At 50.5% G+C, this 17596-nt stretch overlaps 1 protein-coding gene across 4 annotated transcripts; it reads right to left on the bottom strand.

Moving 5' to 3' along the window:
* Window positions 1-545: 545 nt before the first annotated feature.
* Window positions 546-17476, bottom strand: LOC6502273 (zinc finger protein hangover). 4 transcript variants are annotated; one of them, XM_014904501.3, is made up of 8 exons: window positions 16664-17476; window positions 10276-10653; window positions 8955-9098; window positions 7149-8892; window positions 5915-6939; window positions 5166-5852; window positions 3372-4785; window positions 546-3300 (listed from the first exon to the last, which is right to left on the bottom strand). In XM_014904501.3, exons 1-8 carry the CDS (start codon window positions 17096-17098, stop codon window positions 3122-3124), a joined length of 6006 nt encoding a protein of 2001 aa, XP_014759987.1. In that variant the 5' UTR covers window positions 17099-17476; the 3' UTR covers window positions 546-3121. The 4 variants fall into 4 exon arrangements, with proteins under 4 accessions (XP_014759987.1, XP_001966142.1, XP_014759988.1 ...); XM_001966106.4 differs by having other exon boundaries at window positions 7161-8892; XM_014904502.3 differs by having other exon boundaries at window positions 546-4785; window positions 7161-8892.
* Window positions 17477-17596: the final 120 nt, after the last annotated feature.

Raw genomic sequence — 17596 nt, 5'->3', positions numbered from 1 at the left:
GTGGAGGTAATTGTCTCCCTGATCACAAAAAGGTATACTTCTTATCGATCGGATGGAAATTGGCAGAGCTATGGATATCGGAAGTGGGCAGATGGGGGATATCCGGAAATACCATGGTAGAGATGGGGAATCCCATGGGAGAGCCACTAAAAATTTCGAAAAATTTCAAAACTATTTTTAAGAAATATTTTAAATGAGAAGTGAAGGTACTGGATCCCACGATCACAAAAAGGTATACTTCCCCTGGATCGGATTGAAATTGGCCGAATTATGGATACCGGAAGTGGACAACTGGGGATAGGTGGAAATCCCATGGGAGAGATGGGGAATTCCAAGGGAGAGCCCCTGAAAATTTCGAAAAAATTCAAAACGATTTTTAAGAAATACTTTAAACGGGAAGTGGAGGTACTTGTCGCCCTGATCACAAAAAGGGATACTTCTTCTCGATAGGATGGGAATTGGCCGAGTTATGGAAATCGGAAGTGGGCAGATGGGATATACGGAAATACCATTTTATTAATTTATTTTTCTGAAATAAAAATTCATTTAGTCTTTTGGCACTGCCTTAGGTGCCCCCTATGAGAATCGAGGAGGGCGCTGTTTTTATTTATTAATTTATATTAATTTTTAATTTAAAAAAATTAATTTTTACTTTTTATTTGTAAAATTTATCGCTGCTTAAGTGCCCCCTATGAGAATCGAGGAGGAGGGCGCTGTTCTTTAAATATTAATTTTAACTAATTATTGAATTTTATTATGGAGATTGTATTTATTTTATTGTCCTTTGCAGCCCCCCTTCCACTGCAATGAGATTAACCCCCAACTAGCTCCATCAGGCTAGCACCAGACCCACAACCCATTATCCGATAATTAAAATGAAGCATTTAAAGTTTATATTTTTAGGTTTATGATCGTATTATTCTGTTTTCGATTCTTCAACGCGTGAGGGACAAAAGTTAGCTTAGTTCGTTATGATTCTGCATTGTATAATTTATTTTGTACCAGTTACATATTATATATTATATGGTAGCTTAGGGCCTAGTTACATATAGGTATGGTGTGTGTGGATAGATTGAGGAGTAGGAGTGCGTGTAGAGTAGGGGATGGTCTGGTCTGTCCTCGTACATGTCTTCAGTGTCTTCTTGTGGGTCTCCTGCACATGTATTATATATATATACATACATGCAAAATATATATCTATATATACCATTTTTTTTATGATATTAGATAAGTGTATTTCAAGTCTCGTTGCTAGCCTGAGTCGATGTGAGTGTGAGTGTGTGGTGCGTGTGGTGTGTGCTGGGGGGTGTGACTGTGAAGTGTGTCCTCCTGATCGACCTTGGTCCGCCTTAACCAGCAACCAGTAAGGCGCCAAGGTCGATGGGTACCATTTTTATCGTAATTTTTATTGATTTTAATTTGTAGTTTAGAAGAGAAGAGAGACGATTATCTATTATCGTGAGTGGTTTCAGTTGGGGAGTGTCCTGCAGCCGCAGACATCCTCTGATGTAAGATAGAAGACTGAACCAACGGATCTAGTGGGTGGATGAGTGGATGGTTGGTTGGATGGTTGGGAGCAGCGATCCTCACGCAATGTCCTCGAAACGAACGAAGGATATTGGAATCTATAGCTGCACCCACATCCGTCTAATGTTTCTAGTGTTAGAATGGAATCATTGTCCAGAAAGAGTGCAAAAACATCATCACAAGTCTCGAATATACTCGTTTTCGAATCGTTTTTGAACCATTTTTTTTGAATTGCAAACGAAATCTAACGCATCAAGTAAAGTATACCTATGCATATACCAATTTCCAGACTAGTTATAGTCAGTTCTAGATAGTTAGTATAAAGGGTATTTGGCAATCGTACTAATTTACTGATCCTTTTTCCTAAATGGTCAAAACGAAAAAAAAGGATCGCCGTAAAAAAGTTCTATGAAATTAGGGGGGTATCGGGTATCATGTATCATGTATCATGTATCGTGTATCATGTATAGTGTAAGTACTGGCGCGACTTCTGTATTTGGCTTTTGCGTGAAACTAATTTTGTGAGTAAGTGTGCTTGCCTCCGTGTAAGTTTTCTTTTTTTTTAATACCAAGGATGATCTAAATTAGTAATTAGTTAAGTGTATAGTACAGTATATAGTATCTATATTTTTTTCTTTAAAAAACCGAAATTGTTTTGGGCCTAAAAGGGGGGTGTGGTTTAGAAAACCATTTTTAGAATTTTGGGGGGAAGACCAAGCACAAAAAAAATCTAATTACTATAGCTTTGGGGGTTTTTTAAACCTTTGTGAGAGTATGTCTGAGTCGGTGTCCTGTGTCCTGTGTCCTGCTGTGTCCTGTGTCCTGCTGTGTCCGGTGTCCTGCTGTGTGTGCTTGAAATACTTGTTAAAAAATCCTGATGGTTCTACTAATCCTAACTGAGTTCCCGCTCTCGATATCCTTTGCTTTGGTGCATCATAATTCGCTTGCAATTGATGTGTTTTTGTTTTTTCTTTTTTTTTTTGCTTAAAAACTATCTATTTAAGACTATATATACCGATTATATATAAAGTTATTCGTTTAAATCTAGAATGTAGCTTGTCTAGCGAACCTTATGGCTACAGGATGCAGAGCATTTCAATCCCACTCTCCTCCTACTTCAGCGATGTGGTGTGGTGTGTGTGTGTGGTACGAACTAGTTTAACATTAAAAAAAAAAAAAGTAATGTCCTTCATATATAGTGACATATAGTGTGTGTATATATGGAGGGGGTTGGATCTTACGACTAGGATCTATAGAGAGAAAAAAGGGGAGTACGCACACAAGAGCTACTACTAGTACACTACTATACTGGCTATACATAATCTTGGCGAGATGATCGAGATGATCGAGATGATGGGATGATCAGATGATGGTGATGATGGAATGCGTTGGCTCTGGAGGATTATGGAGTGGACTATGATCTGTTTCTGTTTCTGTTTCTGTTATTGTTTGTTGGTTTTTTTTTTGGCGGTGTGGCTTGTGGTTCTAGTGGTTCTAGTGGTGGCTGGGCTGGGTATTTTGTACATTTCAAGTGAGATGGAGGATAACAGTGGCAGCATTGGTGGCAGCTGCTGGCTTACTACTCTTACTGGAGCTACTGGTACTGCTCCCCGTCATCTTTGAGTCTGGTTCCGTTGCCAAGGATGCTGCTGCTGCTGCTGCTGCTGCTGCTGCTGCTGCTGCTCCTCCTCCTCCGGCTGCTGCTACCACCTTGGCTCTTGCCAGCTTTGGACCATTCAGAAAATGGCTTTTGATGTGGCTCTGGAGTAGCTCCTGAGAATCGAAACAAAGTTGACATAGATCACAGGTAAAGCCTGGCACCTCCGGCTTTTTGTGCCGCTCACCCGTGGAATGTGATTGCGACGTGGCCGTGGTGGTGGTGTTGGCAATGGTGGTGGTGTTCGCCGACTCACTAGCCGACGACGAGTTGCGCCTCTCGTTGCCCACCTCGTCCATGTCGTCGTCGAGTTCCACCTCTTCGATTACCTCTTCCTCCTCCTCCCCCTCCTCCTCATCATCCTCCTCGACAATGTCGTCCTCGGGCTCTGGGTCGGCCGCGTCCTCGTCAAACTCCTCCTCGATAATTTCATCGATGGGCAACATGCCATCCTCCTCCTCGTCCTCGTCCTCCTCGTCCGAAGTGGCCACAATGAGTGGTTGCATTTTCGCCTTTCCGTTCATCACCACCGGCTGGGGATCTTCCACGTCATCCTCCTCCTCCTCCTCATCGTCCTCGACGTCTTCGTCGTCATCCTCTTCCATTTCGTCGACGTCGTCGCTCTCCACATCGTCGTCGGAGCTGAGGACCTCCTCCACCAGGTCATCGTCCTGGGCGAGGTTCATTTTCGGCGGCTGTTGCGGGGGGACGCCTTCTTCGTCCTCGCCCTCGCCGCCGTCGCCCTCCTCGTCCTCCTCATCTTCCACATCCTCCTCCGAGTCATCCTCCTCATCATCGTCGTCCTCCTCGTCGTCGCCCGTGCCAGAGGTCTCCTCCTCGCCGGAGCTATCCTCCTCATCCAGATCATCGCTGTCCGGCTGAGTCTTCACCTCCGACTTGCCCTCCACCTTGTGCTTGACCAAAACCGCCGCCGCTGCCGCTGCCGCCTCCTCCTCCTCCGTCTTGACGGTGGATTCTGCCGTTGCTGTTGCTGCCTCCGCCTCCTGCGCCTTCACCGCTGCCGCCGCCCTCTCCGCCGCCTCCTTGGTGGCCACCGGCACAATCACCTCCTCCTTGAGATGATTGTTGATGTGATTCATGAGCTTCTCCTTGCGGGATAGATACTCGCCGCACAGATCACAGCCCCACTGGAAGGGGCAGAACGGTCGCACCACCTTGGCGTCCGCCAGCTTGTGATCGATCCACAGCTCCTTCGTCTCGAACTTGAGATTGCAACGGCGGCAGGAGAGATGATCGTCCACGACGATGACCGGCGGCTCTGGCAGGTTGCTCACCTCGTGCTTGTGCAGCTCGTACATGTGCCGGCGCAGGTTGTTGTTGCTGATGAAGGTCGAGGGGCAGTATTCGCACTTCAGTTCACGCTTCCGCTTCATCGACTTGCCCGCCTGCTGCGGATGCGGATGCTGGGATTGCTGCTCCTGGCTCTGATGCTGTTGGTTGTTTGGAATCAGACCCACAGCATGAAGTTCCCGGAGGTGCGACATGCTGTTGTTGTTGTTGTTGTTGTTGCTGCTGTTGTTGTTGTTGCTGGTGGTGTGGTTGTTGTTGGTCAAATGTGTCGCTTCGCCGTCGATGGGATTCTGTATGGAATGGAATGGAATGGAATTTCAGGATGAAGGAAGATCAGGATAGGGACACAAGACACATAGCCATGGAAGGGGAGAGAGAGAGTTGAAGAAACAACTAGATTAGTAAGGAACTCGATAAGGAGAACACCCGGAACAGAGTCTCAATCGGCGTGTTGGGAATCTGGAGCTGTTCAATCTTCGAGAGAATCTCTCTCCAAACATCCCATCGCTCCGATCCGACCATTCCGTTTCCGGGCATCCGATTCCGATATCTGTTTTTGCGACTGGTGCGGAGGCAACATCACTATCATCAATATCATCAGCACAGATCTAGATCTAGAGCACGTCCTCGCTCGTCCTCCTCGCTGCACAAGCTGCACAAAAACGCTCACCTGCTTGCTATCACCTCTGAAATGCCACTTGCGGTGCACCTTGAGTGCTATGACCTGGGGGAACGTCTTTGCGCACAGATCGCACGCATATTCCCCGTTCTCGTTCTGCTTCTCCAGCTCCACCTGAAACTGGCCGGCATCTGGCGGCCCATCGTCGAACATCGCCGCCAGGGGATTGTCCACGTACAGTTCCTGTTCGTGCTTCTGGATGTGCTTGGTGAACATCTCCTGGTCGGTGAAGCGGGCCCCACAAATGGTGCACGCCACCTCTGGAATGCGTATCTTCATCGTAGCAGCTGCCGTCGTGCTGGCCGGAGCTGGAGCGGGAGCAGGAGGAGGAGCAGCTGCTCCACTCTCACCCCCACCACCTCCTCCATCGGCCAGCTTCGGGAGCTGATCATCATCGTCCTCCTCGTCGTCATCGTCGCCGGTCTTGTGCCGGAACACTCCAGAGTGCAGGCCCACCTGCTTCTGGAGGGCCATCTGCTGCTGATGCAGTGCCTCCTGCAGCTGTTGCTGTTGCTGCTGCTGCTGCTGCTGCTGTTGGTGGGCGCCGGTGGAGGTGATGGGCTTGCGGTTGCAAGTCGGCGTGTGGTTGTCCAGCATTTGGCGGTCGAAGAAGATCTTGCGGCAAAGCGAGCACTCGGCCGGATCAGGGACCTGTGGATGCTTCTTATACCGATGGACCTGTGGGGGATTTGGACTTGTGGTTAGCTAGGACACAGGATAGTAAGAGATGGACTCCTCACCCATAGACTCTTCCTTCCACTGTAGACATTCCCGCAGTCCTTGCACGAGTAGTCGTTCGAATCGAACTCGTCGTGGGAGTTGATGTGGATGGCCAGCTTCTTGTTGGTGTTGAAGTTGGAGGGGCAGTACTTGCACTGGTACCAGTAGAGGGGCGTGGTCAAGCCCCCGGCCCCTGAAACGTTCACGGAGGTGTCCGTCAGATCTCCGGCAGTTGGCTTCAAAGTGCTGTCCTCCAGGACTATGCTGTCGTCTTCCATTTTGGAAGAGGCTCCTCCTCCAGAGGCAGCTGCAGCCGAGGCCGAGGAGGAGGACATCTTGTGGACACTGCGCTTGTGCTGCTGCAACTCCATCTCCGAGCTGTAGACTATGGAGCACACCTCGCACTCGAACTGCTTCACAATCATCTCGTCCTTGATGGCCCGCCCGTGCACCTTGAAGAGATGCACCTTCAGACCCTTCTCGTAGGCGAACTCCGCGTTGCAGAGCTTGCACTTGATGAACTGCACGTTCTGCACCTGGTGGTCGGTGAGCATGTGGTAGCGGTAGGACTTCTTCGAGCTGAACCGCCGCTGGCAGATCCGGCAGCGCATCCTGCGGAAGCGCCGGTCGGCCGCCTGGTCGAGACTGCGCCGGAAAACGGCCTGTTCCTGCGGCGTCTGATTGGCCATCGCAGGTGGAACCCCCGCAGCTCCTCCTCCTCCTGCCGCTGGAACGGATGAGGCAGTTGCGCCACCTAGCAGCTCCATGGTGGTGTCGGCCGGAGTGGCCGTTATGGTCAGGGACTTGGGAGTCATCCGATTGGCGGCCGTGAGGGCGGCATTCACGGAGTTGGAGGCCGTATAGTGGGAGCGCATGTGGTTGGAGAGGCCGATGTTGTTGCTGAAGACGGCGTTGCAGATGGGGCACTCCTTCTGCTGCTGCTGCTGCTGGCTGGAGACGCCCACGCCGGCCAGGCTGCTGTTGTTGCTGCTGTCGTCCAGGCGCATCTTCTTGGCCACGCCGGCCGGCTCCTCGTCGTCGTCATCTGGAAGGGATTCAAAGGGATTAGTCAAGCAGTAGGGAGGAATAAAAAAAACAGCTCTAAAGTAATCTCTGCCAGGATAGTGGTTGCTAAAGTAGATGAAAGATGAAGCTACGCTGGAGGCACTGGAGGGCAGTGAGAGAGAGAGAGAGAGAGAGGCAGGAGGATGGTGGTTCTGGAGAGGCGGACGTCTACAATCTAAGCCTAATTACCGAGGGTCCCACCATTTGTTATCGACATGAGGTCCTTCATCACGTAGTCGTAACGACCCGTGTACACGTTCGGTGTGCTCCCGTCCGCCAGCTTCACTGCATCCGCATTGACGATGTACTCGAAGCCGCCGGAGTGCCGATTCTTGTCGACTCCATGCACGTTGATCATGTGCTCCCGCAGGTAGGAGATCCTCGGATACCCCAGGCCACACCGCACACACTTGTACGTCTCGGGCAGCTTGTTCGGATGCTTCGATTCCATGTGCCGGAGCACGTTGTTGTAGTTGTTGTACTGCTGGCCGCAAATGGGACAGACCTGCGGCATGCGGGAGAAGTACTGGGACTTGGGAGCTGATCCATTGCCGCCACTGCTAGCGGCATCTCGACTGCCCGAAGGGATGCCGGACGCAGTGCCGCCGGCCGGCTTGGGTGTGGAGGTCAGGGGGCCGAGGGCCACACTGCTGCTGCGCGATTCGTCCGCCGAGGAGCCGACACCGATGCCGAGGGCACTCAGGAGACTGCGCTTGCCCGGCGAGTGCTCCATGCTGTTGCCGGTGGTGGAGGCGTTGTCGCTGCTGGCGCCACCGGTGCCAGTGCCGCCGCCCACGCCGCCCAAGTGGTCCTGGTAGACGTGCTCGAGGAAGCGCTGGTGCGTCTCCAGCTTGGCGTCGCACGTCATGCAGCGCAGCCGGACGATGCAGTCCATGTTGTTGTAGTGCCGCCGCCTGTCGACCGGATCGGCAAAGTCCAGGCCACAGAAGTTGCACTGGATCGAGTTGCTGTCCTTCCGCTGGACATCCGCATGCTTGTCGTAGACGTGCGTCCGGAACTCGTGCTTGGTGCGGAAGCCCTTCGGGCAGAGCTTGCACTCGTACAGCTTGTTCACCAGCAGCTCCTTGGCCCGCAGCTTCTCCGGCCGCTCCGATCCGCCCGCACTGCCGATGATGTCCGCCGTGACATTCGGACTGGAGCCGGCATCCATGTGGGTCATAATTCTACCATCGCCAGTCTCTACACCGTCCTTGGACACCACTACGGCGTTGGCCTTCTCCCTGATGCCGTGCAGCACCCGGTACAGGTTGATGCAGTTGCGCTTCTTCAAGTGGGAGATGAACAGGGCCTTGGAGTCGTTCATCTTGAGGCAGTTGAAGCAGAGGTTGCGGGGCAGCAGCGGGTACTTCTTGCGGACGTGGGCCATGAAGTTCTTGTAGGTGCTGAAGTACTTGTTGCAGCACCGGCACGTCATCGTCTGGTACTGCTCCAGGAACTCCTCGTTCTGCTCGATGAACTCCACCTTGTCGCGGGTGAGGTGCGCCCGGTACTGTTCCGGGTTGTCGTAGTCGTAGCCACCGCCCTCGCACTTTATGAACGCGTTCATCACAACCTGCCGGTACTTCTGGGTGGATATATTCCCGCCCGCCGCTCCGGCTGCCCTGTTGGCCTCTGCAGTGGCTGCCTCCGCCGCTGCCCGCTGGATCTCCAAGGCGGCGGCCAAAGCGGGCGTCGGCTTGGTAATGGGCGTGTTGTGGGGCGAGTCGGTGGAGAGCTGGAACAGATTCGGGTGCAGGTTGCGTTCGTGGCGACGGGCATTGGCGCGCGTCGAGAACTGGAGGCTGCAGGCCCGGCAGCTGGCCACCTTGGAGTCGCCGGCAGCTGCCACATTGGCGACGGCATTGGCCGGCAGGGAGGCGGCTGCCGAGGCGGCATTTACGCCATGCTGAGCCGTGTAGTCGTAGTCGGAGGTCTGGAGAGGATTATGGATCATTATGGGGATCAGATCTGACCAGAGAAGAGAAGACTACTTACCATCAACGGCATGTCGCCCTCGTGCTCGGAGCGCTCTAGGAACATTGTGGGATCGACCATGTCGTCGGACTCGTCAATCGACTTCATCTGGTAGTCGTCATCCGTGTCGATGGGCTCATCCTTGATGGGCACCGCTGGCAGTGGCTGCAGGGAGGACAGAGAGAAGGAGAGAAGAGAGACAAAGATTAGTCAAGGATAACCGGAAGATCCCTAATCCTAAAGCTATAATACACAGTTGTAGGCAGGCTGAGAGGAGTAGCTAGCCTGGTTGAGTCTGGTGGGGATGTAGTTGGTGGTGGTGGTGGTGGTGATGGGTGATGGTGGTCACGCTTCGAATGCACGATACAATTACATTATAGGAGTAGCGTCTGAAAAAGCGCAGCTGCTGGGCGGCGCTCTGCAGCGTCACCGGCATGAGCAATGGAGTTGCAGTTGCAGTGGCTGTTGCCGTTGCAGTTGCCGTTGCAGTTGCAGTTGCAGTTGCAGGTGCAATGGTAGATGCCACAGCGCTAGATGCGCCTGGTTGCTGGAGGAGAAGGCCGGACAGGCGATTACTGCTGCTAGCTTGGCTGAAATCTAGCGGCAGTGCCAGCGACAAGCTCTCCCTGCCACCAGCCACGCCAGCAGGTGGAGGATTGGATGCTGTGGCAGCAGAAGCAGGAGGGGGCGGGGGTGGAGGGGGAGGCGGTGGCGGTGGAAAAGGGAGTGGCACTGGGAGAGCAGACGGAGGAGCAACGGGAGCAGTCACGGGCAACGGAGGCAGTGGTGGCACCGATATATCCAGTGGCAAGTACAGTTTCGGCTTGAACTTCCGCAGCGTGGAGGCGTTCGTCGTCGTGGGGTTGTTGTGCCTTCCCTGGGGACGGGACTGCCTCTGACGGCGCTGACCCGGCGGATGCGGATGATGCCTCTGCTGCTGCTGCTGCTGGGGAGGATGTTGCGGCTGCTGCTGCGACTGGAAGTGATGGTGGTGGTGATGGTGACCCATCTGCCTGCCACGCTGGAGGTGCAACTGCTGCGGTTGCAGGTGATGGTGGTGGTGCCTCCGATACTGCCTGTGCTGTTTCTGCTCCCGATGCTGCTGCTGCTGCTGGGAAGCGGACATGGATACTGTGGTGGTGGCTGTGGAGGAAGAGCTTGCTGCTGCCGATGCTGCTGCCCCGGCGGCGGCGGCTGCTGCTGCTCCTGGGACTTGGAGGAGCAGGGTCTGCAGACTGTGCTGCGCGGCGCTGTTGCTGCTGTTGTTGTTCATCGATGGTGGTTGTATCGACGATGGTGGTGGCAACTGCTGTGGTTGCAACTGTTGCGGTTTAGGACTCACATAGACTGTTAGAGATTTTCGTTTCTTCAGCGATGGAATGCCGTCCAGAATGGCAGCCGCTGTGGCTGCCGCTCCTGGCATCGATGCATTGTCCGTTTCGTCCTCATTATCCTGTCGCTGCTGCTGCTGCTGATGCTGCTGGCTCTGGTTGTGGTGCGGATGATGCGAATGATGATCGGAGGCAGAGCCGTTCTCGGCACTGTTCAGGTCCAGATAGTTGAGGAGCTTGCTCTTATGGCTGCTGCTGTTGTTCGCCTCGAGCCATTGGCGCTGCTTGGTCTGGGAGATGAGGGAGCGATTCTTGAAGCTCTGCCACGAGTTGAGGTAGCTGATGCAGGCATGGCATATCTGCAAGGACAGCCGATCCTGGGGCGTGATCTGAAAAGGGAAGAAGGCGAAAGACTTGCATTAGTTTTCTATTCAAGTTCTGGGGGATTAATCTCATTCCATTGATTATTGGAGGAGGTGGCGGAGGAAGGAGTGAGTGAGTGAGTGAGTGAGTGTCCTGTGTGTCCTGTCCAGCCATGCGGAGAATGCAGGTATTCCTTTGCCATCATCATTACCACCCCTGGACGTGGATGTCAATGACCTGCTTATAATTATATGCAAAACTGCAACAGCAGCAGCAGCATCCCACCCACCCACACATGGGGGTCCTCCAACTCCCCCTCCCCTCCCCTCTGCGCAAATCATTTGAAATGTCCTGTTGCCTGATAACTGTTGTTGCTGTTGTGTGCGCATGTTTGTTTGTGTATTCGTATATGTAATCATGGGGAGGGGGGTGCTGCCTTATGTACTCCAAATTACATATATGTATACTCCTGTACAATGTCCTTCTGTTTTGTATGTAAAGGAGCCGATTTGCCGGGGATTAGGCGCAATTACAAAACATCTCCACTGGCCCTCAAATCCACTTAAATCCCAATTATCGGAGACAACGTATCGAGCTTTCTTGGATCGTAATCGCTTATTGGAAGTCAATGGAGAGTGGATAAAGGATTCTTAAATTATCATTAAAGGATAATGGCGGCAGGTCGTAGGGTTGCCAGGGTAGGATTATTAAATAGCCATTGCAAGAGGGTTGCCAGGAGGTACTAAAGGGTTATTGGACATGGATCTTGTAAATATTTATTTTAGTTTTTAATGATAATTATGTTTAAATAATCATTTAAACACAAAAAGGCAATAAAGGACAATCTTGGGCAGGTCATAGGGTTGCCAGGGACTGGGTGGGGATATAAGTCATTGTAAGGGTTGCCAGGGGGTTCAAAAGGGTTACCACATTGATCTTTTAATAATTTATTTTTTATAAAATGCAAATTTCATATTATTTAAAGGATAATTAAGACAGCTTCTAGGGTTGCCAGGGCTAATCAGGTTTATTAAGTACTTATTACTAGGGTTGCCAGGGTATAAATATATTTACCAAAATAAATATAGTTAAAATTAGTAGTTTTTATTATAATAATTTATGTGCAATTTACAATTTAGCCCTTTTTTTTTTATGATCCTTAACCCTACAGCTTGAAAACCGCCAAACGCTAGCCAACACTGGCTAATATCGATAACCGCCAGCTCCGGCAGGCGAACGAAAATGATCAAAACAAACTAGAGAGAAAGTGTATTCTTTGCTTTGCATATTCTCCGCCATTCCTCGCTGTTTGTTTTCCGATCTGCCTTCTGGTGTGTTTAATTTCATGATTTAATAGTTGTTGCTGGCGCTGCCGCTGCTGCTGCTTCGATTTTGTAATTGAAACCCACGGCAATGCCCCACGCACACATGCAAGACACACACACACACATACATACAAAGGACACACAAGGACCCCCACCTCCGGAGGCTATTGGCTTATGTACTACACCATGTAGTCCTTTTCGGATGAGTATTTTGGCTCGAAGGCTTTCCTTCCTCGCTCTTCCGCGCTCTTCCTGCTTTCCGATAATAATTCCGAACATTCACCTTGCCCACACCTAGGGACAGGATACAGGCAAGGAGCAGGGATGGGCAACCGGAGGAGTCAGAGCAGGAGGTGGACAAGTAGCCAGGGGATGAGTTGGCCATCCCCCGCCTTGAGATTGCACTTTAATGTGGTCAGTTGTGTGGCGGGGACCACTTTCAAAGGATATTCCTCTCAAAGGACATTGATTTCGGATCAGAAGATCCATCTCGCCCAGCTAGATGGTGAGATTTTAGAAAGTAACCCGAAGGTTCCGCCGAAAATGGAAGACAAAAGGAAGCGCCGAGAAAAGAAAGACCTGTGGCAGCTGCCGTTCCAAAAAAAAAAAAAAGGAAAAAAAAAACCAGCTGCTGGCCACCACCAGGTGCAATAATCACCAGGCTGGACCAACTCCTCCTCCTCCTCCTCTCTGGCTGTCCGCCTTCGCCTTCGCCATCGCTAGTGACTTCCAACATGGAACTCGTTTCTGGCTCTGCTCTTCTCCTTTTGTGTCCTTATTCGCCCTGTGAGTGAGCAGATGCTACTGTGTATGTGTGTGTGTGTCAGTATGTGTGTTAGTATGTGTGTGTGTGTGGGGTAGAGAGAGAGCATCCTGTCCTGTCCACTCCACTCCAAGCCATAGCCATCCTCATCCTCATCCAAACGAACAAAGTGAAGACGTAGAAATAACCAAAAAGTAACCCTCGTATCTCGAGAGCAGGACTAAGAAGAGGAGGAGGAGGAGGAGGAAGTGATGAAGAAGGAGCAGGAGGAGGAGGAAAATATTGAATTTCGTTGTAAAAGGCATCCTTTCCACCATGGCATCCGATCTCTAGCCAAGGATCTCCTCCAAAGCCAAAGGAGAGAAAGTTTTTCAGTGGACTCCAGTGACGAAATTCGATGCGGGCTTGGAGGTGGAGGGACAGGGACAAGGACAGCGAGGAGAGAGAGAGGGCAAGGAGGAGGAACTACCAAAGAAGAAGCCAAAAACCAGGTAATCTTCAACAGTTTTGTGTCCCGGGTCTCGAGTCTCGAAAACCCACTCCAGTTGCCATCCAGCCCTGCTTTCTGGTTGCTTGCTTCTTTGTTTTCCGACCGCCTGCCTGGCCTGGCCTGCCGTGCCTGGCCTGCCCTTCCCCGACTGACTGCCTGCCATGTCTGTGTGCCATGTCCCTCTGGCCATGTGTGCGTGAGCAGGCAGAAACCCAAGAGTGCCGTCGCCGGCGTGTCGGTGTGCGAGCATGTGGTCGTCGGTCCGCCTCCAGATAACGATGTCGGAGCAACGGAAGGCAAGAGGAAGAGCACAAAAGCAAGAGCAGCAGGGCAGAAGCAGGGCTGGCAGACCCAGACCCAGACCCAAAGCCAGAGCCAGAGCCCCTAGAGCCCCCCAGTGCCAGCAGAAGCAGTCGAGCTAGCGATGACGCCAACCCGGACGACGCCCGCTTCGGACTCTGCCGCCTGACCGACCGACCGACCGACCGACCAGCACACCGCCGGCCAGCCGGATAGCATCACTGCTCCCCAGTGGCTACCCCAATCTCCACTGGAAACTAAATTAATCAACTAATCTCTTCAGTTTTGTTAAAATATAAATAATATTCCGGCGATAACTTTTATCGAGGCCGAGGGACTACCTTTACACTCGAGGGCAAGGGAATAGGAGCTATTTAACAAGATATTTATACTATTTTTCCTATAAAATATTATTTTTTTAATTAAAATATTTAAAGAGTTTCAGTGAAATAGAACTATTAAGATTTATTTTTTATATTATTTATCTTATTAATAATTTATCTATTTAAATTTTATTTTATTTGATATTTTATACTTTTTACTTATAAATATTAATTTTTTGTGAAATATTTGCTTGAATAATTGTATTATAATTGTACTTTAACCATTATTTGAATTATTTATACTATTTTTTATAAAAAAAATAAATATTTTTGCTAAAAAAAATCACTTTTTATAACTATTGTGTTATTATTTTAACTATTGACAATAAAAATTAACTAAATTTAACTGAGAATTATAACAAAAGTTAGTGAAACAGAAATAAATATTTAAAAAAAAGTGTAAAATATATTAAAATTTATATAAAAAACACAAATTTAATGAATTTTTCTTTTAAACTTCACAGAGAATCATTAAAATTATTATTTTTAACTAATTTTGTTTATAAAAAAATACTTTTATGAAGTGTTTGAGAATTAATTTGGAAATGTTTATTATTTAAGCATATATTTGAATAAAATTTATTATATTATATTATAATTAATATTTATTATAATATATATTATAATATAATATAATAAATTGAATTATTGCATCTCTTCAAAGAAAATTAAAATATGGAACGAACCTATTTTCTCCTCTAAGCATACTTTTTTTTCACTAATAACATATTTAATTATAAATTTAAATTATAAAAACAAATAAAATAATCTTCTAAATGAATAATTTTATGAATCTTTTCCAAGAAAAATCAGAAATCCCCCCAAGCCTAGTAATAGTTTTTCCCGGAATTCCCATCTATCTTCTCTTGAAAGAGCCCTATTCTACTGCCCTCTGGTGTGCCCGTGTCTGTGAGAGTGCCAGAGTGTGCGAGAGTGTCTGTGTGTGTGTGTGTGTGCCAAGAGCAATTGCCATGAAATCGAGCTCCGAGAAGGCAGCCAGGCAGGCCAGGCAGGCAGGCAGGCCGGTGAGCAGCGAGCTGTGAGATGCGAGATGTGAACTGTGAGCACCGAGTACCCAGCACCAGCAGACCCGACCCGACCAGGCCATCCAGACCAGAGCAGAGCAGAGCAGGGCAGGGCAGACGCAGAAGCGGCGTGCTGTGAGCTCTGGTGCGGATGGCGGATGTCGGATGCCGGGGGCACCAAGACCCAGCCCAGGCCAGGCAGGCAGGCGTCCAGAGCCATCGACCAACGGGCGTCCATTTTGTCGAGAATGCCACACAACGAGGAGGGGGAGGGGGAAGGCACAGCACAGCACAGCACAGAAAGTGGATGGAATGGAAGGGAATGGCATGGCATGGCAGGGAATGGCATGGAATGGATGATGGCTGCGATGGCGGCCCTTGAAAGAATCAATAAACGAAGCTAGCGAAGCCGCATCCACGTCCATTCTGCCTGCCTGGCAGTGATGATGCCTCCTGCTCCTGCTCCTGCCACTGCTCCTGGCTCGAAGGACGCTTGCGCGGAAAGAGAAAGGACAGACGGATGGACGGATGAGAGAGAAAGAGAGCGAACGGAAGAAGAGAGAACTAGAGGAGGAAGGAGCAGGAAGCGGAAAGCGGGAACCGGGAGAGATATGAATCGAAGGTAGAGCCTGTCCAGAAAGCCAGAGGCAGCTGCTCAGGAGCTCCACATTTGGGAGAGCCAAAGGGGGGGAGCTACGTGGCGAGGGGGGGCACTGGAGGTGCAGAGAGGAGGAGACCCAGTTACCAGAGCCCACTGACCTAGGCCTGTCCAGAGGCAGCATGGCCCGGCCTGGCCTGGCCTGGTCTGGTCAGGCACACCAACAAACAAACAAACAAACACACATACATACATACATACATACACAACACACACACACACACACATACAGAGACAAGAAGCAGCAGCGGCCTCGGCGCGCTCATCGTACTTTATGCTTTGTGCTGGCCATTCTCGTCTCCATGTCTTCATGCTCTGCTCTGCTGTGCTCTGGTGCTCTGGTGTGCTCCTCCGCGTCTCTCTCTCTCTCATGCCGTTTGGAGCCACTCCGCTGGGCACTGGAAGAAGAAGAAGAACAAGAGGAGGAAGAGGAGAAGGAAGAAAGGAAAACGGGACATGGAATACCGGGATAGAGGGAAACGGCAGGATGATCGCTTAACCTCAAAGGAGGAGCAGCTTCTCCTCCTCCTACTCCTCATCTTCCTCCTCCTAGTCATGACCCAACATCGTGACTTGGAAGCACGAAGAAAAGGAGAAGGAGGAGGAGGAAGGAGAAGGAAGGAGGAGCAAGGAATCTTGCACAACACATCGTCTTTTTTGGGGGAATCTCTTGCTTGGCATTCCTAACCTCACTTTAGTGCCTGTCCAGCCGAGTAGTCACGGGTGTGGCCTCCGCCTGCTGCTCCCGCCATCGCCTCTGCCTCCACCTCCGCCTCCGCCTCCGACTATATGCCCACCTCATGCTCCACATCCATGCCCGTTTCGGTGTATGTATAACCATTTGGGGTTGGACACCCAGAGAGAGAGCAACAGAAACAGCAACGGCCATAGCAGTAGCAGAAGCAGCAACGGCGGCGGCGGCTACGACGACGGCGTCGGATGACGACAGCGAGGCGGCAACGGCGACAACGACTACCACGACGACTATGTCGGTGGCGGAGATTACGTGTTGGCTGCTCCAACACATACGCCAGACCATACCACATAGGAGAGTGGAGTGGCCAAACCCGGGGTGTCAAGACCCTGACTCACCTTGATGTTGACGCAGTTGTGGATCTTGGTGGACAGCGGCTCCTTGTCCGCCGCATAGCTGTTCATGATCGAGATGCACTCCGAGGAGGGGGCGATGCACAGGCGGCAGCAGTTTTGTCGCTTCTCGATCTTCAGCGACGACGACGACGACGACGACGATGTCGTTGATGTCGTTGATGACGATGTGGTTGTGGTTGTGGCCGCCAGCGCTGTTGTAGTCGCCATGGGCGATGTGGTTATAGCTGGTGGTGGTGCTGGTGGTGGTGCTAGTGATGGTGCCACTGTTCCTCCTCCTCCTCCTCCTCCTCCACCTACTGCCACTACCGTCGTCGTCGCTGATGAAGTTCCTGGAATCGTTGTTGCAGCATCACTTCCCACAGGATTTGTGGTTGTTGTTGTTGTTGTTGTTGCCACTGCTGCGATAGCGTCGCACATTTTCTTGCCTATTCTTTGCTCTTCCAATTCTTATTATTTTTTTTTTTTTATTTATTTATTATAAGTTTATTTCGGCACGTTTTCACTTTTGTTTCGCATTTGCACTTTCCGCCTGGCGGAGCACATGGCGGCGCGCGATCTCTATACCCGGTTGGATACTACTACTACGGTTCTCAAAAAACGGCTCGAGTCTGGGGGTCGGAGGCTTCTCCTCGCCTTTGCAACGCACACACACCGCTCTCTCGCACAGGAAAAAAAAAATAATAATGGCTGTTGCCCGACGGCTGGACTGGCGGAGCTGAGGGATATTGAACGATTGAGGACTTGGCCAAACATCGATGTCGGCGGGGTCATCGATTGTTTCCTTGTCTAACCCATATTTTGCACCTTTTTGCTTATACCCAACTGGCCACACTAAAAGTGCAGACACATCGATGGATTATCCTTTTAAGGATTTAAAAAGAGACTAGTATTTCCAAAGAGGGACTAAATAAAGAG

The sequence above is a fragment of the Drosophila ananassae genome, chromosome XL (genome assembly GCF_017639315.1).
Source record: "Drosophila ananassae strain 14024-0371.13 chromosome XL, ASM1763931v2, whole genome shotgun sequence".
Lineage (NCBI taxonomy): Eukaryota > Metazoa > Arthropoda > Insecta > Diptera > Drosophilidae > Drosophila > Drosophila ananassae.
This window is presented reverse-complemented; position numbering and strand designations above follow the sequence as displayed.

What these genes read in the sequence shown, in the direction of transcription:
- LOC6502273 (XM_014904503.3), bottom strand. Translation starts at nt 17,098, where the DNA reads ATGTGCGACGCTATCGCAGCAGTGGCAACAACAACAACAACAACAACC. An exon ending in ACAACTGCGTCAACATCAAG is followed by an intron (nt 10,654 to 16,663) that starts GTGAGTCAGGGT and finishes TTCCCTTTTCAG; the next exon opens with ATCACGCCCCAGGATCGGCT. An exon ending in GTGGAAGGAAGAGTCTATGG is followed by an intron (nt 5,853 to 5,914) that starts GTGAGGAGTCCA and finishes AATCCCCCACAG; the next exon opens with GTCCATCGGTATAAGAAGCA.